At 35.8% G+C, this 27235-nt stretch overlaps 1 protein-coding gene across 1 annotated transcript in view; it reads right to left on the bottom strand.

Moving 5' to 3' along the window:
* Nucleotides 1-27235, bottom strand: part of LOC140171392 (probable phospholipid-transporting ATPase IM) — a 131510-nt gene that overhangs the window by 69765 nt on the left and 34510 nt on the right. Inside the window, exons 2-3 of the mRNA XM_072194638.1 lie at nt 10556-10632; nt 4350-4408 (exon numbers count right to left, since the gene is read on the bottom strand). Coding sequence (XP_072050739.1) covers nt 4350-4408; nt 10556-10568 — 72 coding nt within the window. The 5' untranslated portion in view covers nt 10569-10632. The remainder of the gene's footprint in view (nt 1-4349; nt 4409-10555; nt 10633-27235) is intronic.

Below are 27235 nucleotides of genomic sequence, written 5' to 3' on the forward strand. Positions count from 1 at the left end.
ATGTCTGACATTGAAAACGCCCATTTGAGTAACTGCTGTCATTTAGGTAAAACATGCAGTGTAGCATGCCAATTCTGTTGGTCTCTTTTTGATGTAAACATATTAGCCACTTACAGCATGTTTCTCGAAACTCAGCTAAAGGAACGGCTTTGTACGCCTGTTGGCTACTCCTACCAATACAGATTTTTTAATCTGGAATTTCTTTGCTTTTCTTGATAAAGAAGAAGGTAAAAAATGGTTCAATGTATGTGAATGTGTGAATTTTGTTAAATGTTTGATCAATTTTTTATGACTACTTGGTCATAAGTATCTTCCAATAAAAGTCCTACTAATTTCCTTCTATAGATGTTGTGTCCTTGTCAACAGACAGATCTATGTCGATTATTCTGAAATAATTGCAATTAGTGTCTGCACCATGGAACTTAATAGCATAGCTAGTATCACAAATTCCAGACAAAACAGTGTAAACTGCTCAGCAATAAGGTATATTGCTGATGGAAATCGATGACCAAACGTGGTGCATGCTGGGAATGAAAAGGGCTCAAAAGCTGTAGAATTTGTCACCCGAGATCGTGAATTTGAGCCCTTTTCCTTCCCAGCATGCATCACTTTTGCCTATCGATCGCTATCAGCAATATACCTTATAGCCCTACTATAGGACAATTTGACCTTGGCAAAGAACTGCTGAAACCCAATGACCATTCCTCCTCCCCCCCCCCCCTTTATTTTTGGTGGAGCAGTCGCTGTGTTTTTTGTGGTTCTCGGGTATAGCATATTTAAAAGACCTTACTGTAGGGCTACTCATCAGCTCATTAACAAGAACACCAAAACTAAGCTAATGAGCTGCTCTATGTACATTAGGCTTCATGCATCAGTGAATAATTTACTAATTGCATACTTCAGTCTCATTAACACGGATCCTTGTTGGGTTTCAAATTCTATCTGCAGGTAAAATAAAGCTTTGAACATCCACAAATTAAATTAAAATCAAAATAGAATGATTGTGCAAGACGATATGTAACTTCAAAAGAAGTGTAAAACATAATTTTACCATCTTATCAAAATCAAAATAATTGCCATATTTACCACTTTTGAGAAAATGGAAAATACTATCTACCAAAGTCATTTTTTTTACTTTTAAGCAATTATTCTTTTGATTTGGCTACCCTATTAGAGTGAGTATGGGTTGAGGCATTGTTACCATGGTTACCACAAGTGTCTCTCATGATGAAGATTTAGGCAAAAATTTTAAATTGGTCAATTTGCCACTCTTATGAAATATGAAATAAAGTCATTTTTTTGACTATGGCAATTATTCCCTTGATTTGGGTACCCTAATTAGAGTGAGTGTGCCAACTGAATTAGGTATTGTTACCGCAGGCGTCTCTCATGATGAACGCAAAATCTCAAAATGGTACAAATATGACTTTAAGGCAATCATTTAAATGAGGTGACAATTTGCAGACTATACATGTATTTCCAACTGATTTTGACCATCACCGCTCATTGTACACATTGCTTGTTGCAATACTCATTAGTAGGCAGGCAGCAAGTCACAAGATAGAAAACAACATTTGATGGATTGTTGGTCAAAATGGGAGGAAATTTATGACTCTTTGGTGCCTCATAATTTTTGTAGCTCCTGGCAGCTTGTTTGGGAAGACTCTACAGCCAGAGCAGGATGATGGGGAGGATGATAATTGCACAAGTGGACAAAATTAAAAGCAAGAAAATTTCACTGGTTACACCTCGCAGCAGTACAATGATACAATCTATTACATTACTAATGAGAGCATGGATGCCATGCCAGGGTCCCGGGGGGGTGCACTCGACTTTGGAAGTGACAGGGATGTGCGGACGCCGTAAAAAATAAAAAAAATAAATAAATGTTGGTATTTATACAGCGCCTTTCACATGTGATCATGTACCAAAGTGCTTTACATTTATTCTGCCGTCATTAGAATATGTCAGCTGCCATACAGTGCCCAAGGCATGCTCATACCTTTGGGCGGCGCTCAATGGACAGTATTCATAACAGCTCCCATTTCACACCTGGGTGGAGAGGAGTAATCGAGATAAAGTGCCTTACTCAAGGGCACAACACGATGGCGTCGCCGGGCTCGAACCCGCAACCTTCAGATTATGAGTCCTAGCCTGTTCCGCTCGGCCACCGTGCTCCCGTACACCAGTACCAGTTTAAAACTAGGGGTCTTTCAGTGAGAGCCTAGCCACCAAAAAAAGGGGTCTTTCGGTGAGAAGGCCCTCAAAAAGGGTGTCTTTTTCATGATACTGAGGAAAATCTTACCAAAATAGGGGGTCTTTCTGTGACACTGGGTAAATTTTTGGGTTAAAATATAAAAGTTGATACAAAATTGTCAGAAAGTCATCAAAATTTGAAATTGTTTGAAAAATATGTAGAAAAATATTTTTTTTTAACGGGGTCATTTGGTGAGAGATTATCAGAAATTTGTCAAAAAATCTTGGAAAAAGGGGGCCTTTTGGCGACATGAAAACAAAAAAGGGGGTCATTGGGTGGGAGGGAGTTCAGTCAAACAAAACAGGGGGTCATTGGGTGAGAGGAGTTGAAAATGGGGTCAATGTGGCAAGACATGAGTGCCGTCCCCTGGGGCCAGGGTCTCATCTTTATTACCACAGTTCAATTAAGTCCACTCAACAAGCATTGTCCCGAGGTTGACCTCAAGATTTAGGGTATGATATTTTGTAGCCAACATTTTATATTACTCTTAAAAGCACACTGCGTTTGAGAACTGATGATGAGTCCTTACCATAGTTACTGATGAGCATGTTTGAAATTGTCCTGACAATTCAATATATTATATTTGCAAATAGGTGTTCCGGTATTAATTGGGACAAAAATTGACATGACCATGGTAATGAAATGGATTTTATCCATTTCAATGGATTTCACATCCATTTTAATGTGGCTGTGGCTCATAGAATTCTGCTCATCATACTTCTCACTTAAATGACAATATTTTAGATTTGATGTATACAAAACATTCAACAACTCTTCCTATACCTTTGTACAGGAGCCAAGCGTTGTTAATCCGTGATGAATCCACTGTCCAGTAGCGTATACGCGAACGCAAGGTTACGCGTACGCGTTACACATAAGCGCGTAAAATTCGTCATGCCTGGAATGTATGCGTAAACATAAACTCTCTTATGTTGGCGGTAGCAGCTAAATATTACCGCTTTATTCTTTAGTTTTATTGCTGTTATCAACAGAAAAATACCGCGATCTTCTTGTAAGGTTGAGTGGCAATGACAAACGGACATTCTGAATGAAAGAATCATGTGAATTGGATATCTTTAGCTTGCGTCCGGCGCGTCTGCATGGTTTACTTCGCTCGCAAAGTAAACCACTCAGACGACGCGGACGCATCGTTGTTAATCGGTGATGAACAATGGTGAAACATGATTGAATCCCTAATTTAATGCAAAAGCTCAACACCGTAATGCAGCATCACTCATGGTCCAATCGATCAAGCTAACAGTAATCTCACAAAATTACTACGGTAATAAATATTTGTCAATGACAAAAATTACACTAAAAGCTGCAAGGGCTAATATACAAATGTAGAAGCTGTACAAAATAGCTCTCATAATTATTAAGAAAGCCTTCTGAGCATTGGCGCAGCCAAGGGGGCAGCTGCCCCCTGTGAGAAGTATCCCACCCTCCCCTGTGACATGCTCAGCGTTTGACTTTTAAGCGGTTGTCCGGGACAACCACAACGAACGTCGGACAACCCAAAATGATGACGGCAGTTGTCCAAGGGACAACTATAAAATGTGTACCAATGTTTACCGAGTAAGCTTAATATAAAATGCATTGCATAAATCTTGAAATGTTCAGAAGAAATCATGACCAAAAAATGTTGGTGATTGTGTAGTAAAAACTCCCCCTCCGATAAATTTGTAGCGTAATCTAACCTTACATGCACCCCCCACCCCACCCCGAAAAGTCCTGAATACGCTACTGCTATTGATCCTGCACATTTGGGGCCTACATGTACAAACATCGATTTCAAGAAAAAGGGTGCTTTTCAAGATAATCGGCCATAATCCTTTTAAGGGGGTCAATTTTGGTGCGAAATTGCACTCTTAATACTTGTTTAGGAGTTGTTTGGGGAAAAGACTAAAGTTTGTTTAGAATAATATTTTCAAAACAGTTGGTCAACTTGGTCACTCATGTGTATAATATTAATATTATAGTTGACCCCACTCCATAACTGACATTTGTTATTACTATGTACTTTTACAACCTCTTTATATTCATTCAACTGATAAAATTTATTAATACCACTACTAAAATCCTGCTCACTTACCGCATATTTGAACTGTACATTAAACTCCCTGTCGTTAGCTTTGAGCACGCGCTCAGTTTCTGTTTAAAAGATAAAATACACAGAAATAAAAAATAGAGTTAGTCAAGAAAAAGGTCACAGTGTCTTCTATGTTTACACAAGCAATTTAACAGGGTCAGTTATACTGCCATGGTTAATTAGCGTAATGCCACTTGGTATGTATACATCATCCTATGTAACGGATGAAGCGGAGAAAATGGAATGCGGTGCAGGTTTTCTGCTTAGAAAATACTATAAATTCAATACCAGCTAGCTTACGAACTCTGCATACAGTTTGTTTATCTATTTCCCATCCCTTTGGTTTCTATCTGCTTGATCATTTTCTGCTCTCTCCTCCATTCCTCCCTCCATCCTTCCCTCTTTCATTCTCATTCCCTCTCGAACACACACACAACTTGAAAAGACATGCAAACAAGGTCCTGTCTTTCCTATCTGAGGATCTTGCATACCCAAAGCTCCGGTTCAAAACCGTGCAGACCCACTTGACCTCATACTTATTGTTACCAGACTTTACACCTTCACTACATTTCTATCTCAGCATATTTGGCAGGTTTTTCAATTTATCTTTGAATTTCATACTATTCCACCCTTTTAATGACAAGATCAGCCAACAAATATAATCCCCTCCACCAAACCCCTCACAAACATATGCTATCTGCCACAATACAGATGAAAACTAGAGCGAAACCAAAATAAGAATTTCTAAACTCCTCGAAACCATGACATTTAATACATCCCGAAATAATCAAGCCAATCTCTGGAGATTATCTCTACAGCGAAGCACTATGAAAACCATGGTACAGCGAATATGTTCACAGCATGGCACACCAAACCAAGCCACAATAATAGACGTCGCTTCAATTAATTTGTTGAATTGGTTTATGTAAACATGAATCTTCACCATGTCGCCCCGTATTATCTACTTCTATGTCGCCTGGTATTAGCTTCTGACTTTTAAGTGAATTGAAATAATAACCATCTGTTCTGTACTCTATTTTTAGAGGAACTTATGCAATATATTTTTACAAATTATAAAGTGAAAAGGTTTTGTCTGATATGCCGATAATTAGCCCCATTATTAAATCAAATTGATCAGCAAATTAAGCCATTAGAGAGACTTGGAGAGAAAAAAAAATCAAAATTCTCTGTTTATCTTGTACTCAGACTTTGAGTCACAAACCTTTTTGTTTTAATTAATCAGCATCCCATCCTACAGCAAGTACATGTAGATTAGTAATAATGTGATGCTTAATATATAGCTATGTGCCCTGCTCCCACAAAACCAGACATAAGTCACTAATTTTGAAAATTGAGTTTTTGATGTCATCATTTAGTATAGGTCTTCAGCTTTCATTTGATGTGGTCCTCATTCTATGGTATTTCAACGGGGAGGGGGGAAGGGAAACATAAAGAAAAGACAAATGCATGAAAAATGGATTTAAAGTTGTAAAATGACAGTTAAAGACTTGGTTTGGCTCAGAAAATGCTAGATTTGAGTGATTTAGATGTAAAATAATATTTTGTTTTCAATGGTAGGTTAAAGTAAACATATTAAGGAATCAAAAAATAATAAAAACTGAAAAACAAAATCTGCAAGGTTTTTCACCTTTTTCCTAACTTTGACTCGATGTATCTTGAAATGGCTGAATTCGACTTATAGCGGGTTTCATCAGAGCGGGTCACATATGTCGCCGCCATAGTTGTTCCATATTTTCTAATCATACAATTTAGGTAAGAGCTGACTTAGTTGACCTATAAATGACCTTTGACCTAATATGATCTTTGACATCCCAAAGAGGAAATAGCTACCTAATGTAGGGTTAACACTTTTCTCAAGTTGATCTCTAAATGACCTTTGACCGTATAAACATCTTCTTTTTTCATAAAGGAGGGACGCAGGATCACTCAAAGTCGGAAATTTTAGACATTGTGCGCCATCTTATGTTTTGATGTTTGAACTTTTTATTCTGATCTCTAATTTTGCACTGCAATATCTATTCAGTTAAGTCAATACTAAGTAGTCAATTGAAAAAACACCACCACACTATACAGAATTACCTTCAACTTGGGACTCTGCAATTAAGCTTTCTTCATTGTTGTCATATCAATTAACCTTGCTTGTACTCACATAATCATTAGCTTAATGAACTATTAACGAGCACTACATCCTTCATCGTCATTTACACTAGCTAATAATAATGATTTTTAAATTAATAATCACATTTCTAAGTGCTATCACTTTACAGTATAGGAATGAAATCTGCCCTATTTTGATACAAATCAAATCACATAATCAGGCCCAAAAAAAAAAAGATGTTTGCTTGCCCTCAACCGACCGAATTTAATTTTGGAAATCAGAAAAAAAGTCTGTTTTTTTTCTATTTACTGTACAAAAGAATACCAACCCTATTTTTGGAAATTCCTGAACAAGTTTTTTTTTTTTTCTTTTCAAATTTTGCATTCTGAAGATGTAAAAAAAATGTATTTTAGAGCTTGTGTTCAACATTTTAGTTCTTTTGTAATGTTAGTTGATTCATTTTGACACCAAAATTGTCTGATTTTTTATATTTTGAGCCTTAATTAATACAAACATAGAGTTTGCTAGTAATTAAAAAAAAAAAAGAAAAAAAAAAAAAAAGAAATCCCGACCGACCCAATTGATAAAATTCATTTGAGCTAAAAGGCAAACAAACTATTTTTTCTTGGCCTCAGGTTGAATTGTGGGAAATCCCACACCAGCTATGACAAGCAGAGATTAAATTTAGGACGCAGATGAATATTCAGTTCAAGTTACAGCGAGTGACAGGTTATTATGGGACCATGACTTGTGTTTCTAATTGGTCATATGGTATTATTAGGCTATTCCATTTAAAAACCACAACACCCTGTGGAAGATAACACGGCTATATGTAACGCATGTTACGCATCTCAATTCAAATTACACTAAATGGCCAATCAAAACTGGAATTGTTTGTATGTATTGAGTATCCAGCTGAAGTTAACAGTGGAAAATTGTGAAATTCCACGTGAATTTTGGGCACTTGTGAAATTTTATTTGTTAATATTCCAAAATCTTCCACACCTTTATACCACTTTTTTACCACAATAAAATTTGATAGATCTGGAATGGCTAATCTCTTGAATTTGGTTGGATCTCTCAATTATTCCTCAAGAAAGGGTACGCTCAGGGCTGTGACACTCGTATTCAAACCCTGTATAAAAATTGAAATCACTTTACGGCAACTTAATTGACACATCGGCAGTTTGAGTGACAGTTGCTAGGCATTTTCAGTACACCTAGTAACGTCCTGGTAACGCTCAGGCACCTTAGCCTAAAATTTAGGCACGGTTCGCACAACAACGTTGTGCTTACTTCTGCCACGGTGGAACAGACGTATCCTATATATTCAATTGACAAGTTCGTATTTGATTGACAGTTGCTGGGCATTTCCAGTACACCAAATTTATCCAAGATGGCGAACATCGACTGCCAATTTTTCGGACCCTTTCCAGCAAAAATACAGCTTACAATGTATTTAGCCAGTCTCGTCATAGGGTCATCGAACAGAATATTTTCCTAGCATATTGAGCTAACTCCTCAGCTATTTGGTTTTTCACAATATGATAGTAATAGAAAGATTCACCAAATGTTCGCTGCTTTTTCGCCATTTAATTTTTTTTTTGGAAACGATGACGTAAACATTGCATCATCTCTTCCACAGGTAATACACTCCTACACAGCTATGCCATCACATGCATGAAGGCGCATAGGCTGAATGACTGACTTCATTTGCGCAAACGAGTGGCTTATCCTATAGTATATTAGTACTCTAGAATCCTTGGTATGCTTTCCCCTTCCCACTGACATCACCCTCCTTTTTGAAGGATAAATGCCAGGTAAAATATCAGGAAAATTTAGTCCCAATAAGCAGGCAAATGCATTTGGAAGAAGGTTGCCTTATATTGGATTATTCCCTGTTACACTGTTACAACCAACCATTCCAGAAGAATCATTTGCACACATAATGCACAATCATTGCAAAAATATTTTTTATATTAAATCTGATGAGCTCAAACATAATGAATTAACTTATCCAGCGAAGTCAACTTCCATGTTTTTTTAAACCAGATATTCAATTTGACTTTAAAGTTTCCATGATTTGTTCATGTTTCTGATAAATAAAAAATATAAAAGACATGGCACACTTCTTTTGTCTTTCGCTGAAAGTGAATTAAACCAACATTCAATTTGTCTTGCTTGATCCATAGATTATGCTTGATCATATCATATATGCTGACATGTACTTGTAATAAATAAGGACCCAATCAAATTAACTCAATTGGCAATTTATTACATAATTTCCCCAACAGATTCAAAGTACAGTCATTTGTGTTAGTTAGGTGTGTTATGTGGGTGTTTCATTTCCACAAAGGTCATCTTTACAAATTGATTATCATACTGCTATACAATTGTCTTAATAATTGAAATTTGCTCGACAATTTCTTATTAATAATTTTGTGCTGACTGCTGTGGTATGTTGTTGTGAAATTATTGATTGGCTCCAAACAAACTTTGGATTTGAACCGATGTCCGTCAGCATGGTGCAGTCCATTCAATCAAATGTTGTCGTCAACCTATTTGATCATAGTGCATTTGTTATGTGTGTGAGCCTGTGAGGTAGATCGCGGTAGATTGCAATCATGTTTTTGTTGAATGCATTTGAGTAGTCCGCCATATTTATGGTATGATACGTCATATGCACAACCTCTATACAGGGATATGCAATATGAAATTGTTTAGAAAAATGAGCGATCTGTGATTCTTAGTCAACTCATCTATTCAGTGATTGTCTGTCATCTGTCAGTGATTGATACTGACATAGTAGACTGGTAGTTGAGAGCATAACAGGTTTATAGCTATTAAATGTGATACATGGGTGTGCCCATGCAAACATGGACTAGTAATAGTAGTTACACAAGGGACCATGCATACATTTCAGTGTACCATACTTCATTCTGGTACACAGTGCTAAGCATACATGTAATGTCAGTCTACTTTTGCATTACATTTGTATATATTGCATATCGCAGCTTAAAAATAATGCAATAATCATCATAATTGATATACTTTATTTGACCTTAATCAGTGTCTATGTGACAACATAAACTCATAACCAATCTCTACTCTTACACAACTCATAGAGAAATATTATGCAGTTTCTCACCTTTTCACTTAAAGGACCAAATTATTGTTTGACAATCCCCTGCATCTTACAAATCCTGACAGCATTGTGCATTTATGTGTTCACACAAAAGATGTCAAGACTGCGCATTGAAAAATATGCCATAACAGGTGCACAGCCATTTTCATTTCTCCCACTTCATGGATTGATGGCCAGGGCTCGAAAAAATGTTAAATTTCCCGGGAAGCAAGCGAACTTTCCCACAATTTATAGCATGTTTTTTATATCCAAAAAAGACACAATTTCCTCCAAATACCAGAATTTCCTTCCAAACACCAACATTTCCTGGGAATGAGCTTCCTAAATTCCCCACTGTTTTGAGCCATGGATTGATCTTTTCGGTAAATCCCATACGCCTTTGCAAGTACACCTGAGATGTTGCCAAATTTGATGTCACGCCAATGCGCACATCGCTTAGTGAACATCGCTATCATGCGATTTCAAAGTCATAAAGTGCACAGTAATGATGTGCACATCAGCGTGACGACATCTCAGGTGTACTGGCAAAGGCTTATCGGATTTACCATAATTAAAGGTCAATTGATTGGACCTCACTAACAGAGGAGGCTGAACTTTGCCAGCTGGTTGACCTTCTGCTTAGTGTTTAGTCAATAAATTTACCTGTTGTGGAAATGGCTTTTTACGATGGGAGTTCATGACAATTAGTAAGTTTTTAGCGGGTTCTCCGTCAGACAAGTTTATAACTATCAAGCTTTCGTCAGGAGTAGAGCTCTCTGACTTCTTCAGGACAAAGTACCAAAGGGACATGTAGGCCACCCCTTGCCTACTGATGGCTCTGAAAGGAGCCCTATAAAATTGTCCCTTGTCAACAGAGAACAAACAGACCTTGTCTACCTGTTAAAAGGTTTGGTGGCTCTGAAAAGAGCCATTCACTGAAGACTGCCTCTTGTCAACATAGCTTACCTGTCTTCCCCATGGTTGTGGTTGCCTTCTACCTATCCCATAAAGAAACCATCATGCCTTGAAGGACTGCAAACTATCTGTAACAATGAAATATAAACAAAAATATATAGATTTAATTAAACAATAATGTAACATGGTATTTTATTCATTTCTCTATAATAATGATAATCAAACAAATTGGTTCATACATCTAAAGTTTGTTGACTTATAATAGGTGAAAATTATTCTAGTTTTGTTACGTATGCTCGCATAAATTCACATAAGCGTGCGCCAGTCACGCATTATGCAACTAGCGTAAGTGCTGCACCCAACTGCGTGCATTCCATTCTATATCAATACACAATGTTATGAGTCTAATTATTTTGCCTATTATAAGCCAAACAAACTTAAGCTGACTTATCAACAGCAAAACAGAGCTATATCAACAGCAAAACAGAGCTATCTTTGTTGCACTTAAACAAAGCAGGTTTACAACAGGTATACTTTTGCAATGCCTAAATCACTGTAATATCCATTAGCCAAGTTCAGTGAGTCAAACTTTAGGCAAAAACAAATGATGTGTTGCTCTGCTCTCCATTGACCAACCTGTATGAGACTACGACAGAGGTGGAGGAATTAAGTTTGATGAAGCCCACAACTTCTTCCTAAATTTGTCCAGGTAAAAATGGAAAAATTCATCCAATTCAGCTTTGGTATTTCTTGCTTTTATCTTTTAATCAATCACCTGTTTTTCTCTATACCTAAAATGAGAATGCCGCTTCCCACCACACAACATGTTTCACGATTACAAACATTAGATTTTAGTAACAATGCGCAAGTCTGAAAACAACATCACAACAATGCTGTGGAAAAAGTTCATTTCCGTTAACGCCCATAGCATTGACGAATTCAGTATAAACAGAACAAAGCATATGACACGTTACATTGTGTATAACAGCTCTCTGGCTAGTTGCTTGTCTGCGCTCATCCTGAAGCCATTAACCATTAGAATTTCAAAACTATTGTCTAGGATGTTTGTTACTTGTTCGTGACTTGCATTAAGATTGATAATAATGGGGCGATCTACACTCAACAATCCACATCAACGTGTACTTTTGTAATCCAGATTGATGTGGATTTGCATTGTGGGCTATTTCAGTTGAAATCCATAAACCCCCTATGGAAGATATGACCTTAATCTACTACATAGGGGGTGTAGATTTCAAATGGAGTCAGCCATTCAGGTAAATCCATTTGAAATTCACACTCCCTGTGTGGAAGATTAAGGTTTATATGTCTTCTATAGAGGCCTTGCATGTGACGTATCATCCCGTAAATATGGCGGACTACTCAAAAGCATTCAACAAAAGCATGATTGCAATCTACCGTGACAGTTCGTCTCGCTCATATAACCCTGCACTACGATCGAATAGGTTGATGACAACATTTGATTGAATGGACTGCACTCCGCCATAACTACGGTGAAGGACACCGGTTCAAATCCTTTGTTTGGAGCCAATCGATAAAAGAATGCAAGGCCTCTATAGGGGGTATGGATTTCAACTGGAATGACCCATTTAGCTTTGGGAATATTTTACATAGTAACAGCATGAGTTTGGGAATTGTTATGAATGACAACAGTTGTAGCATCCTGCAACTTTGTGATCCGCAGCCTCACCCACAACCCGAACTCACTCCAAAACAAGGAATGCTAAAATTACAAAATGCCCCTTTAACATACAATATACAAAGGGAGTGCCTTCAATTTTGCATAAAAAGTAAATGAAAGTGTGGCATGCTAGCATAGCTTGTACATATTTTCCACACAGTGTAGTATCGCAGTATGCCTGTTAGACACACTGTAGGCAATGGATGTAAACATAGATGTGCATTAATACAGATCTTCTCTGCCATGTACATGTAGAATGCCCCAATGAGCCCGATTTGAGACTACAACTTATGTGATGGATTTGAGATAGATGACCTAGATAAAAGGCTCTTGTTTGAAATAAAAATACATGAATTCAGCATACGCCCACTTGTACATACATGTATTGAAACAAGCAATCTTGCTTATCTCCCACCCATGGTATATGGTCTATTCTAATTATTTATATCTGGTGGGCTGGAAAATGTTTATTTCCCAGGAACATAAGTAAAATTTGACTTCAAGATACATGTAGCAAAATTTCCCATCATTGCTTCTGTATTTCTTACATCATCAAAAGTTATATTCAAGCTCAGTAGCTTATACAGCCCATTTTTCTTTTTAAATGGGAGTGCCTCCGATATAAAAAAAAAAGAGAGAGAAATTGGAGAAAAGAGAAGGAAATACCTCTGTATATATGTAATTTTGACAAAATTAATCTCATATTTGACCATTCCAGCTTTTAAAAAAGCAAATTTAGGCACACTTCATGCAAATTTGTTCCAATTTCAGCCATATTTGACCATTTAAGCTTCAATATGTTATATTTACATGTTTCATGATCCTTTCTTAGCTCACCAAAAAATCTCCCCTCCCCGGTTGCTGAAGTTGTGTATATGTGCCTGAAGCTGAGAAATCTACATGCTACACTTAGATCAGAGCCCATAAAAGTATGAAAACCTTAAACTACAGGAAAAAAATTTGTTCAGCAACACCAACTTCTACTCAAGTAGAGTTCATAGGATAACAAACATTGTTAGTCATCTTCGCCATCTTTTCACATGGTAGCAACAATTACTATTTTTAAATTGACATTTTAAGGATTCTTTTAATAAGTCTCTCAGCAGCTACATGAAAAAACATCATCACTATTGTCATCTGATCTGAAGGAGATGAAATTAATCACGTTTTAACATTTTGGTTGAATTGTTACCACCAAATGCAAGTTGATTTTCAATTTTTTCTCAACATACATGTAGAAGTTATTTTAAAGGCCAATGAACCAATTCTGCAAATATTTGTTATGTGCGCTTGCAAGTAAGATGACTAGAGGTGATTTTTCAATCAAACTATTGGGATTTTTTCATTTTTCAATTTGCATTTCATATCTTTTTCAGCACCACAAAACCTATTTTAACTCAACAACCATAATTCAAATATTCATGTCTTTCCTGCGTACTATCACATAGAATTGTCCAAATAAAATGACAAAAAAATTAAATTGATTTTGCTAGAACAGAAATCCATTTTGCATGATTGTCACTTATTCCTTTTCCTTTGTTCACAAACATCTTGCATGCATATTCCATATATATCAAATTTTGTATCAGATTGTCAGTTATCTTGCACTATGGACCACATTGGCCTCATCCCAATGGCATAGTTCAATAACCTCAATTAAACACTCATAGTGCAAAATTTGACCTCAAGTTGCAGAGTATGAGTTTTTGTACCCAAATTTTCTAAGGTCATTCGATGAATGTACAAATGTATTGGGGTTAAAGAACTATGCCCTGATAGATGAACATGTTGTGGATCCTAGTCTTGTGTGCAAATTTTAAACATAGCTGTCCAGCTTCAACATTTTGTAATGTTTGACTTTGAAACATAAAATTCAATTTGGAGCTTGCCAAAATAAACACATACCTTACCTATGTATGTGTACTCCCTATTCCAGAAAAATACAACACTAATTATTTGCGATTAAAAAAATATTATCCTGTTTTGCCAAATGAAACATAGCTAAATCCTAATCCTTTTTAATTAGTCCTAACTAGCAATAAAAGTCAAATTTTAATATTTGGCCAATTTTTGGAAATAAGGGCCAAAAACATGCGTTTTAGGGTGTTTTTCTTATGCTGTGACAATCAAGCCCAAAGTCTTGAACTATTTAGTCTAAGACTAATTTCAGATTATACATTCTAAATTTTGGAAAAGACATGTTTCATTCTTAAATCAATGCTTAGACTTGTTCCAAGTCTTCAAATTTTGTGACTCGATTGTCAGAAAACATGCCAAAAATTGCATGTTTTTGGCTATTTTTTCAATCAATAAAATAGTGAACTTTTTCCAGTTAGTACTAAATGAATGATTAGGATTGTTGAGCTACGTTTCAGTTGGCAGAACTTGATAATGTTTTTTTAATCCCCAAAAAAATTAGTGCTGTATTTTTCTGGAATGGGAGAAGTGACATTAAGTGAGACAGGATTTGAAGTGGTCATGGTCAATTGGCAGTAATAGAAAATCAAGCCAAGACTGCCAGTTTCAAGTGGTTGAAATTGAAGCCGGATACATCTCTAGAAGAAACATGAAGCTTAGCAATGCATCCATCTGTAACACTTCAAATTAAATTTACTGCCATCATAGACATAGTATGCATAAATGACAAGTGTAAATCTATATCTGACAAATGCACATTATGGTTGTACAAATAAAACAGAGTCGCAAACAAATTTCCCAAATTCTTTCTTTTACTTGAGGTAATGGAGTCAAATTCTTCTAATCTTTCAACCGGCCCTCAATGATTGGTCAATCCTCATCTGTTATGATATAATTGAGACAGTTCTTAACAAATTTAGCTGCAATGTTTTATATCAATGTTAACACCAAAGATAGGTAATGCTCCTATGTTACTTTTGCTATATGTTAGTGAGGATATTGTGATAAACTGTGACCAAGTGTTATATTGAATATACCAAATTTTTGAAGGCCTTGCTTAAATTGTTTTGAAGACCTTGTTTAAATTAATAGCTATTTGAAACAAGCTCAACAGACCATTACTACATGTATATACTGGAGACTGCTAATAATGTCTCCTGCTGTCTACTGCTGTCTACTAAAGATAGCTTATAACTTATTGTGACCATTACTAAACGTATATACTAGTGATGTGGTCGACATGCCTTATGTCGACATAATGTCGACGTCGGCACGTATGTCGACATGTCGACATCAAAAATCATGTCGACAAAAAAAAAATTTTTTTTTTTTTTTTTTTTTGTTTTCAAAATATTTTTTGGCCAGAAAAGCAAGTTATGAAAACTGACTTGTTATTCAAGGTTGAAACCAGAAATACTGCTACTAAAAAAAAAAAAATGCCAATTTTTTTTTACAAAGTTGGATAAACTTGTACATTTTGATTACCTATGCTTCTATTGAACAGTCAGGGACACATTGAATTAGTATGCATTGCTAGCTGTTCAATAGAAACAAAAGTAATTAAAATGTACAACTTTTTCAACTTTGTAAAAAAAAAAATTGGCATTTTTTTTTTGAGTAGCAGTATTTCTCTAGTTTACAACAATGAATAACAAGTCAGTTTGGGCCTATAACTTAATATAAAGGAAAAAAATATTTTTTGAAAATTAAAAAATTTTTAATTTTTTTAAAATTTTTTTTTTAGACTTTTTTTTATGTCGACACACTGTCGACGTCGGTATACGAATTATATCGACATGTCGACAATAAAAAACGGTGCCGACCACATCACTAGTATATACTGGAGACTGCTGACAATGTCTGCTGCTATCTACTGAAGATAGCTGATAGCTTATTGTGACCACTGCCACATATACTGAAGACTGCTGAATGCTGATAACTGAATATGTATTGCTATTTACTGAAGATAGCTGATAACATCTTGTGACCACTGCCATATACTGAAGACTGTTGATAACTGAATATAGATTGCTATTCACTGAAGATAGCTGATAACTTATTGTGACCATCGCTGCAAGTTCGCCAATCTCTATTGTCGTCTACTGAAGATAGCTGAAAATTTATTGTCACCATTTACACACACAAAGGACTCCTGAAAAGTACATGTGTAATTGCTAAGGATATATCAATGTTAGGACTACTTATATAAGGAGAAAAAAGTTGTGTTGCCCTTTCTGACTGATCGGACCAATTTTTCAGCAACAACAAAAACTGACTGACAAGACACAACTGATATTTTTCTCTGCATTATAATTCATAAACTGATTTTGCTCCATAAGACTCATTTTGATCATCTTATCATGCAAATACCAAAACCACTCTATGACTGGTTGATTTTGTAAGCTTAAGATATGCGCACCGTTGCTATTTTTAAAAAATCTGCTCTCTCTCTCTCTCTCTCTCTGTTTTTATCTCAACAAAAGAAATGATAAATATTTCTGACACTGCATCTGTGTGGTTGATTACACAATCACTGAACAGTTGGTTTAACACAACTTGTAATTGGTTTTCAATAGACGGATAGAAAACAATACAACACACACCATTTATCTAGTTGAGCAATGATAGAATGAATCAATTGAATTCAATTCCAATACTGATTACACTGAAATAACTCCCAGGAGTGTGAATGCATGTGTCAAACAAATCCTAAAATAGTTGAAAATAGCTGATAAAAAAATCTTGAAAATGGCACTTTCCTTTATTTTTATACAGAAAAGGAGAAGACAAAATCCTAAAGGGCAGAAAGTTTTGAAAACGGGAAAAAATTATGAGAAATCGCACCTGCAAAGACGTCCACATTGAAATATCTACATCATTGTGCAGTGACCAGTACTGAGCTGAGGCCTATGATGTAACATCTAGTAGATCATCAGTGGTATACAGTGAATTAGCTATCTTCAGTAGATAGCATTAGTTGTGTACAGTGAATTAGCTATCTTCAGTAGATAGCATCAGAGGTATAAAGTAAATTAGCTATCTTCAGTAGATAGCATCAGTGGTATATAGTGATTTAGCTATCTTCAGTAGATAGCATCAGTGGTATAAAGTAAATTAGCTATCTTCAGTAGATAGCACCAGTGGTATACAGTGATTTAGCTATCTTCAGTAGATAGCATCAGCAGTATACAGTGAATTAGCTATCTTCAGCAGATAGCATCAGTGGTATTAAGTAAATTAGCTATCTTCAGTAGATATCATCAGTGGTATAAAGTAAATTAGCTATCTTCAGTAGATAGCATCAGTGGTATAAAGTAAATTAGCTATCCTCAGTAGATAGCATTGGTGGTATAGTGAATTAGCTATCTTCAGTAGATAGCACCAGTGGTATATACCATAGTGAATTAGCTATCTTCAGTAGATAGCATTGGTGGTGTACAGTGAATTATTTATTTATTTATTTATTTATTTCTTATTTAACCTGGGGTGACCAATCAATGCACTGGCACTGTTCTCCTTTGGTTCACAGGTAATTAGCTATCTTCAGTAGATAGCATTGGTGGTGTACAGTGAATTAACTATCTTCTGTAGATAGCATCAGTGGTATACAGTAAATAAGCTATCTTCAGTAAATAGCACCAGTGGTATATAGTGAATTAGCTATCTTCAATAGATAGCATCAGTGGTATACAGTGATTTAGATATCTTTGGTAGATAGCATCAGTAGTATAAAGTGAATTAGCTATCTTCAGTAGATAGCAGCAGTGATATAGAGTGAATTAGCTATCTTCAGTAGATAGCATCAGTGGTATACAGTGATTTAGATATCTTTGGTAGATAGCATCAGTAGTATAAAGTGAATTAGCTATCTTCAGTAGATAGCAGCAGTGATATAGAGTAAATTAGCTATCTTCAGTAGATAGCATCAGTGGTATATAGTGATTTAGATATCTTTGGTAGATAGCACCAGTAGTATAAAGTGAATTAGCTATCTTCAGTAGATAGCATCAGTGGCATACAGTGAATTAGCTATCTTCAGTAGATAGCATCAGTGGTATACAGTGATTTAGATATCTTTGGTAGATAGCATCAGTAGTATAAAGTGAATTAGCTATCTTCAGTAGATAGCAGCAGTGATATAGAGTAAATTAGCTATCTTCAGTAGATAGCATCAGTGGTATATAGTGATTTAGATATCTTTGGTAGATAGCACCAGTAGTATAAAGTGAATTAGCTATCTTCAGTAGATAGCATCAGTGGCATACAGTGAATTAGCTATCTTCAGTAGATAGCATCAGTGGTATAGAGTGAATTAGCTATCTTCAGTAGATAGCATCAGTGGTATATAGTGATTTAGATATCTTTGGTAGATAGCATCAGTAGTATAAAGTGAATTAGCTATCTTCAGTAGATAGCAGCAGTGATATAGAGTGAATTAGCTATATTCAGTAGATAGCATCAGTGGTATATAGTGATTTAGATATCTTTGGTAGATAGCACCAGTAGTATAAAGTGAATTAGCTATCTTCAGTAGATAGCATCAGTGGTATAGAGTGAATTAGCTATCTTCAGTAGATAGCATCAGTGGTATATAGTGATTTAGATATCTTTGGTAGATATCACCAGTAGTATAAAGTGAATTAGCTATCTTCAGTAGATAGCATCAGTGGTATAGAGTGAATTAGCTATCTTCAGTAGATAGCATCAGCAGTATACAGTGAATTAGCTATCTTCAGTAGATAGCATCAGTGGTATAGAGTGAATTAGCTATCTTCAGTAGATAGCATCAGTGGTATATAGTGATTTAGATATCTTTGGTAGATAGCACCAGTAGTATAAAGTGAATTAGCTATCTTCAGTAGATAGCATCAGTGGTATAGAGTGAATTAGCTATCTTCAGTAGATAGCATCAGTGGTATACAGTGATTTAGATATCTTTGGTAGATAGCATCAGTAGTATAAAGTGAATTAGCTATCTTCAGTAGATAGCATCAGTGGTATAGAGTGAATTAGCTATCTTCAGTAGATAGCATCAGTGGTATACAGTGATTTAGCTATCTTCAGTAGATAGCATCAGTGGTATACAGTGAATTAGCCATCTTCAGTAGATAGCACTGGTGGTATACAGTGAATTAGCTATCTTCAGTAGATAGCATCGGTGGTATATAGTGAATTAGCTATCTTCAGCAGATAGCACTGGTGGTATACAGTGAATTAGCCATCTTCAGTAGATAGCACTGGTGGTATACAGTGAATTAGCTATCTTCAGTAGAAAGCATCCACAGTATACAGTGAATTAGCTATCTTCAGTAGATAGCATCAGTGGCATACAGTGAATTAGCTATCTTCAGTAGATAGCATCAGTGGCATACAGTGAATTAGCTATCTTCAGTAGATAGCATCCACAGTATACAGTGAATTAGCTATCTTCAGTAGATAGCATCAGTGGCATACAGTGAATTAGCTATCTTCAGTAGATAGCATCAGTGGTATACAGTGAATTAGCTATCTTCAGTAGATAGCATCAGTGGTATACAGTGAATTAGCTATCTTCAGTAGATAGCATCAGTGGTATACAGTGAATTAGCTATCTTCAGTAGATAGCATCAGTGGCATACAGTGAATTAGCTATCTTCAGTAGATAGCATTGGTGGTATACAGTGATTTAGCTATCTTCAGTAGATAGCATCAGTGGCATACAGTGAATTAGCTATCTTCAGTAGATAGCATCAGTGGCATACAGTGAATTAGCTATCTTCAGTAGATAGCATCAGTGGCATACAGTGAATTAGCTATCTTCAGTAGATAGCATCCACAGTATACAGTGAATTAGCTATCTTCAGTAGATAGCATCAGTGGCATACAGTGAATTAGCTATCTTCAGTAGATAGCATCAGTGGTATACAGTGAATTAGCTATCTTCAGTAGATAGCATCAGTGGTATACAGTGAATTAGCTATCTTCAGTAGATAGCATCAGTGGCATACAGTGAATTAGCTATCTTCAGTAGATAGCATTGGTGGTGTACAGTGTATTAGCTATCTTCAGTAGATAGCATTGGTGGTGTACAGTGTATTAGCTATCTTCAGTAGATAGCATTGGTGGTGTACAGTGTATTAGCTATCTTTACTACACATCCAGATTCTCATTCACGGTTTACCACCGCGGCGGATTACCTTCGCGGCTACACCTGGTGTAGCCCTGAAGCTACACCTTAATAGAGCTACTCTGAAGCTACTCCGAAGTAGCTACACCTTAGCAAACCCATAGTGGATACACCATATCAGAGCTACTTCGCTGTTACTCCATCCATTGTCTGTCTATAAGCCAACTTGCTGTGCCAACTTCTGGATACGCCATATCGGAGCTACTCCAAAGGTACTCTTAAGAAGCTACTCTGAAGTACATCTGATAGCTGTCAGCCACGAGCCAACCCTGAGTAACACTGAAGTCAGCTCCGTGTACAACCGCAGCCAAACGGGTCATTGACCGGCAGCGGTAAACAACTCGCCGAACAGCGTAATCGGCCAGCGTGCTTAGTGCGCGTACCTAGCTATTTTTAGCAAAGCGAACGCTTTGTTGTTTTGATTAATTGATTGACCATGTTTGCACGCTTGCATAGGGCCAAGGAAGATGTACGGTTACGCATTTAAGCGAGAATCACTTGCCGATATCACGGAGACATTTTGTTTCTCTTTAGTGGTTGTTTCCTTTGTAGAAACTTGTTCTTTTGTTTAACGACAGTACCAGTAGGGCCTACGACTTCTTCTCAATTTGTGTTTAAAATCATTTTTAATCATTATTTAATTTTGTGTTCCTTGTTATGTTTTTAGTTTTGCTAACTTGAGATGCTTGTGTGACGTTCTGTTCCTGTGTGCATACTGCGGTTCGCGGTTCCACATTCTCATGTTGTTTGTTTATTTACCGTACCCGGGTTTATTATTACAGTTAAAATTTACTCATAATTTATAGGCCTAGGGCCTACTTCTTGAATTTCTTGTTTTTACGCTGTTTTCCTAACATTTTCCACGCATTACTTTTTACTGTTGCAAGGCGTGGGCCTAGGCCTATAATACACCTTCTTGCAATACAGTTTGGTTTTGATTCGTTTAGGCTAGGCCTTAGGCCTACTAATCTTTCATTGATGTTATTCACAGTTTTCATATTTTTTGCTTGGTTGTTATTCATCTTTTAATTTGACTTACCTGTTTGATATGTGTTTTTTCGTTTGTTTGAGTAGGCCGTATTTTGTTTGTTTTTTAAACATTTTTTCTTTGCTTATTATACTTGAATGATTGGTCACTTATTAATTAAAAAGTAAATATTTAAATAAGTTACTAAACAATTAAAAAGCAAATAAGTAAAATATAATACACGTAAATAAATAATAAATATAAAACTAATAATAAATTTAATAAAAGCGTAAAAAATAAATGAATAAAAGTGGGGTCCTAAAATAAATATTAGCTATAAAATGACCAATCATTCAAGTATAATATGCAAAGAAAAATGCTTAAAAACATACAAATGCAGGCCTACTCAAACAAATGAAAAAACATGTAAGCAAACAGGTAATCAAATTAAAAAGCTAAATAACAACCAAGTTAATGATAATTATTAGCATTCTATTATTGATTATTTTACATAGGCCTAGGCCTACGAGTACTGTTCATTTAAAAAAAAATTTAGGCCTAATACAAATGTTTACTTATTTACTTTATTTGTGTAGTTTTTACTTGTTAATTTAATTAGGCCTACCTATTATTTTATTTACTTGTTTATTCATTTATAAATTTATTTAGTCAGTTATTTACTTCATTAATTTTACTTGCTTATTTCTGAACTTGTTTGTGTATTTTGTAGGCCTATTTACTTGTTTACTATTTTCTATTATTAATTTATTATACTATTAACATATATTTGAAAAATAATAAAGAAAGAAAGAAAGAAAGAAAGAACAGAAATCCCTAATATATCCTAATAAAAGCATACAATAAAGCTAAATTGAGTAAAATAGCATTCAATCTGGCAACAGATCATCACACATTTTTTTACGGAGTACCTCTAGAGGTACTCCGCTATAGGCTGTCTCTACGGGAGGTACACCGTGGAAAACCGGATAGGAGTAGTCCACGGATTTTTGACTCAATTACGGTACACCGCTACAGAGTAGCCCTGGGGTAATCCGGAGAAGCTCCAGAGTACATCCAGTGAGAAATTGGATGTGTAGATAGCATCAGTGGCATACAGTGAATTAGCTATCTTCAGTAGATAGCATCAGTGGTATACAGTGAATTAGCTATCTTCAGTAGATAGCATCAGTGGTATACAGTGAATTAGCTATCTTCAGTAGATAGCATCAGTGGCATACAGTGAATTAGCTATCTTCAGTAGATAGCATTGGTGGCATACAGTGTATTAGCTATCTTCAGTAGATAGCATTGGTGGTGTACAGTGTATTAGCTATCTTCAGTAGATAGCATTGGTGGTGTACAGTGTATTAGCTATCTTCAGTAGATAGCATTGGTGGTGTACAGTGTATTAGCTATCTTCAGTAGATAGCATTGGTGGTGTACAGTGTATTAGCTATCTTCAGTAGATAGCATTGGTGGTGTACAGTGTATTAGCTATCTTCAGTAGATAGCATTGGTGGTGTACAGTGTATTAGCTATCTTCAGTAGATAGCATTGGTGGTGTACAGTGTATTAGCTATCTTTACTAGATGGCATCAGTGAAATAAACACCTGTTAATGTTATAGTTATACAAAAATACATCAATAAAATTGTTGTGACACATAAATCTTTGGTAGATAGCATCATTGGGATAAACATATAAATAGCTACAATTAATCAGCTATCTTTAGTAGAGAGCAACAATTAATTCAGTTACCATAAGTTAGTGGCAATGGTTAATCGCAGGCTCTCTTTTGGTAAATTTATTTATAACATTTGGCACAAGGCCAGGCAGATCCAATATTGATTACACAATAAATTGAAGGATTGCCCTTACATTAAAATCAAAACATTACTAGAAAATACATATAATCAGTACAGAATAAAATAAAACAAAACATAAATTATGTGAACTGGTTAGAGGAGGTGGGACTGGATGGCCAATTTGAAGGCCTGGAGGGAAGAAGCATTGACAATAGCTTCAGGGAGATAATTCCAGATGGAGGAGGCAAACGGATAAAATGATCTCTGGGACAATGAAAGCCATGGAAAGGAACTTGAACAGCTGGGAATTGAGGTTTCAGAGACCAGGTCTGGGATGAGGCTGGAAAGGGTTGGGAGAAGAACAAAGATTGGCAAAGATTTTAAATAAGTGACACAGAGAAGCAACATCACGACGCTTACTAAGAAGAGGCAGGTCGGAATCCAATAGAAGGTCCTCATGGGAGAGGTTCCAAGACTGAAGAATGACACGACAGGCGAATCTTTGGGTAGACTCAAGACGGTTGGTAAGGGTTATGTTAAGGCCAGAGTAATGGAAGACACATTCGTTCACGCCCGAATTTGAGATTTCTTGATATTTATCAACACTAAGATGTATTCTTTCACTTGAAACTGATAAAATACAACTTGCTAATATTTATTCGTATTTTTGCTTGATTTATTTCACTCTTTTTAACTCTAAAAAGTCACATGGCTCAAGACAGCTTAGTAAATTGGCGGAAAATAATGAGTCAGAAATGCGCGAATGCGAAATATTGTGATTATGCGTGCGATTCGCGTAGCGTGACGCGACGTACCTCTGCGCATATGTACAATGAAGTTTAGGCGCATTTGGTTTGTTGTTCACGCCAGCAAATGTGGTGTAAACAAAACAAAAATTTGCAGTCAAAATTTTTTAATTATTTTGAATTTTGGCGCACTGAAAGCAGACATTATAGATTTATTGGTGCAAAAAGATACATATTTAGACCATGCACCAGATACAGCTTTTACAACCCTGAAAGTCTTACCGTTTTAAAATATAAGGACGCTTTGTGCATAATTTTGACATTTTTTACTAAAACATCGATTTCTCAGAGTTCACTTTTGACAATATTGCACGATTTTTGTGACAAGATAACTCGAAAAATATGTAAGCAAAAGGTAAACTTTTTGCACTATCGTTTAGAGTACATTAAAGCCTAGGGAAGGTTTTCTCATTTTTTCAAAATATTTGTTTTAAACAAAAATATACACTATTATGTGCAATTTTTAGCTTAATAGAGTGACAAAATTGCTTTTTTCACATGTTTTTTTCAATATTTTGAAAAAAGAGACGAATTTAAAAAAAATAAAAAAACCTTCCCTAAGTTCATGTCTCTTCTTTATGAAAAGCTAACTGAATTTGTTTTTACTCCGAACGGATTTTTTTCTAAGTTGTCACAAAAAAATTGGGGTAAAAAAGTGAATTTTTGTGATTTTTTCAAAAACTCGAGATTTTTGAACAAATCTGACGTCACCATGGGATTCCTTGACTCATTTCCTTTCCAAAAATGTATAGTTTTATATACTTTTGACGTACAATTCAGAAATAATGATGTTCTAAAAGGTCCATGTTCGCTCCCATTACACTGCCCTTAAGAGGATGCCAAGTAGTACAACCATACTCCAGAATGGGGCGAACCAAGGCCAAGTACAAAGAACGACGGATGCTGAAGGGGGCTGATTGGAAAGATCTATGAATGAGGCCGATGATTTTGCGAGCTTTTCTGCATATGTTATCAATGTGAAGATTCCAGGAAAGCTTGTCAGAAAGGCAGTTCATTCAGAGAGTATTTAAGTATCAGCTATTTTCATTGTAATAGCACATAGAGCCATCAAGTTACCTTCATCAGATCAAAGATGGCAACACTGTTATACTTTAAGTCATCCACTGTAGTTGCTAGTAGTTACATAAATCAATATAGTCATTACAGATATAACAGACATAAAGTTATTACTGTTGAATTTGTAAAGCCCATATTTGATTACATTTCCCAACTGGCATCACAATCCCCCGCAATACCTCCACATAAATATGATATAATGTGATATTGCCGAGTGATTTCATAAACACACAGCTTATTGGTATATCTACCAAGCCCAGATTTGATGACAAATATTCCCCTTCACACTCAACATTAAATCCTTGTCAATATCTTGTGAATCTATCCCAAGAAAAGAATGTCTCATATTGACATTCTTCCAGATTTGGAGTATTGAACCATAGACTGTTAGCTGTCCCCATCCATCTGTCAACTGTTTATTCAGAAATTACAGGGAATATGAAGTAACTTGACTCCCCTGATAAAGACAATGGCAATTCAGGGCTAGAATTTCATCACTTCCTGCATCAATCAATAATTGATTCTGGCAAACAAATTTTGTGTGAATCATTTGATTACTGCAAGAAAAATGTTGATTTTGAAATATGAGAGAAATAACTTTGATTCATAAAAAATATTTTAGGAGAATCTGTGCGAAACTATAATCTCATATTCTCCCAGAAATTTGAACCTTGCAATCTACACCCACTGAACCTATCCCATTCTCAAATTTGAAGTCACCCGTGGACTCCATCCATTTCCTTTACATGCTACTTGCATATCTAACCACCATGTACTCAGAAAAGTCTTTGCCAAAGACTAGGCTTACCAAAGATCCTATCCTACATGCACATGCGATTTAATCAAACATAACATATCTATGCCTTAGTCTTCTAACATCTTGCACTTTTAAGTGGTTTTATAATGATTTAAAATGACAACACTACAAAGGTCATAACATGTTAAGCAAACTACTAAAATTTTAATATCTTCCAGCAGTTTTTTTTCCTAAGACTACAGACAGGATCATCACTATATCCCCCAGTCTTGTAACATGCTATGTGTATAGCTGTCACTTTCAATTTGCTAACTTATTAGTCAAAAACATGTTGAATTTCTCTGAGTTCCTTCCCACTCTACAAGCTTGATGTTACTTCTACTGTCACATCCATTTTGTCAGTTTATAGGACATGGATTAAAGATGCCTTTGCATATTACAATGTCTCTCATCCGGGGTGGGGACTCAGTACAAATGACCATGTGTTGCAAACATGGGTAGCTTTTTCGGCCTTTTGATATATCAATGACCCCTTTTTCTAGGCTAATTTTGGTATATGGATGGGTCCTTTTTTTCAAAATCTTCTCAATTTTGTCAGAAAATAGCCCAATTTTGCCTCAATCTAGCCACAATGTTTGAAATTTCACCAAAATTTGGGGGAAAATGTTGACTTTTGGTATATCGATGGATCCAAATCTCTAGATGAATTGGTATATTGATGGGTTCACTTTCAAATTCTCAGCAGCTCACCCCTACCAAACCCAAACTTGAGTATCTCCCCCAGCTCTCTCACAAACAAGGAAGTTATATTTCTCTTTCAGTTTCACACAGTTTGTGTCAAAGCTCCTTGGAATAAAACATAAAGTTCTTTTCTAATAACTCGAGATTTAATTCTACAGGAAATTATACTTTTACTACAGTTTGAATTCAGTTCCGGTTAAATAACATCAAACCAAATTTCAAAAATTACGTTTTAAAAATGGTAAAACTTATTCTGGTATAGAATGAGAATCACAGCCTTGAACTCCAAACATGACAAAAAAACTTTTATTCTTTTCATAAATCAAAACCTGTCTGACCAACTAAAGGATAAGGCCCTATTACTTGATTCTGGGTTTCCACATGCCCACATTTAAATCATGTTTGAATTCATGATTCAAATTTTTCAAAAATTAAAATATGTGTTGACTCTGAATACTACCACCGCTCACGCTGGAGTGTGACTAAGCAAATTTCACTCCTTTATTGGGTATAGAAGACATAGAAGACTGTATTTAATTCTGGATTTAATGAAACTTGGGAAACAATGAATAATGAAAAAGTTCCTTTGTTTGTTTTCTGAAAATATGTGACAGCAAACTCAGAATCAAGTATGGAGGGCCTTTGTATGAACCCGACAGTGTACACAGAGATTGAAACTCAGTATACACATGACATGATCAAGTTCAACCTGTAAGTGAAAACTGAGTTATTAAGCTAAAAAAGTTTGTTTCCCATAGGCCCGCACATTCAGTTTTTGGGAGCAATTTTTTCTGTAT

Source organism: Amphiura filiformis, chromosome 15, assembly GCF_039555335.1.
Source record: "Amphiura filiformis chromosome 15, Afil_fr2py, whole genome shotgun sequence".
NCBI lineage: Eukaryota > Metazoa > Echinodermata > Ophiuroidea > Amphilepidida > Amphiuridae > Amphiura > Amphiura filiformis.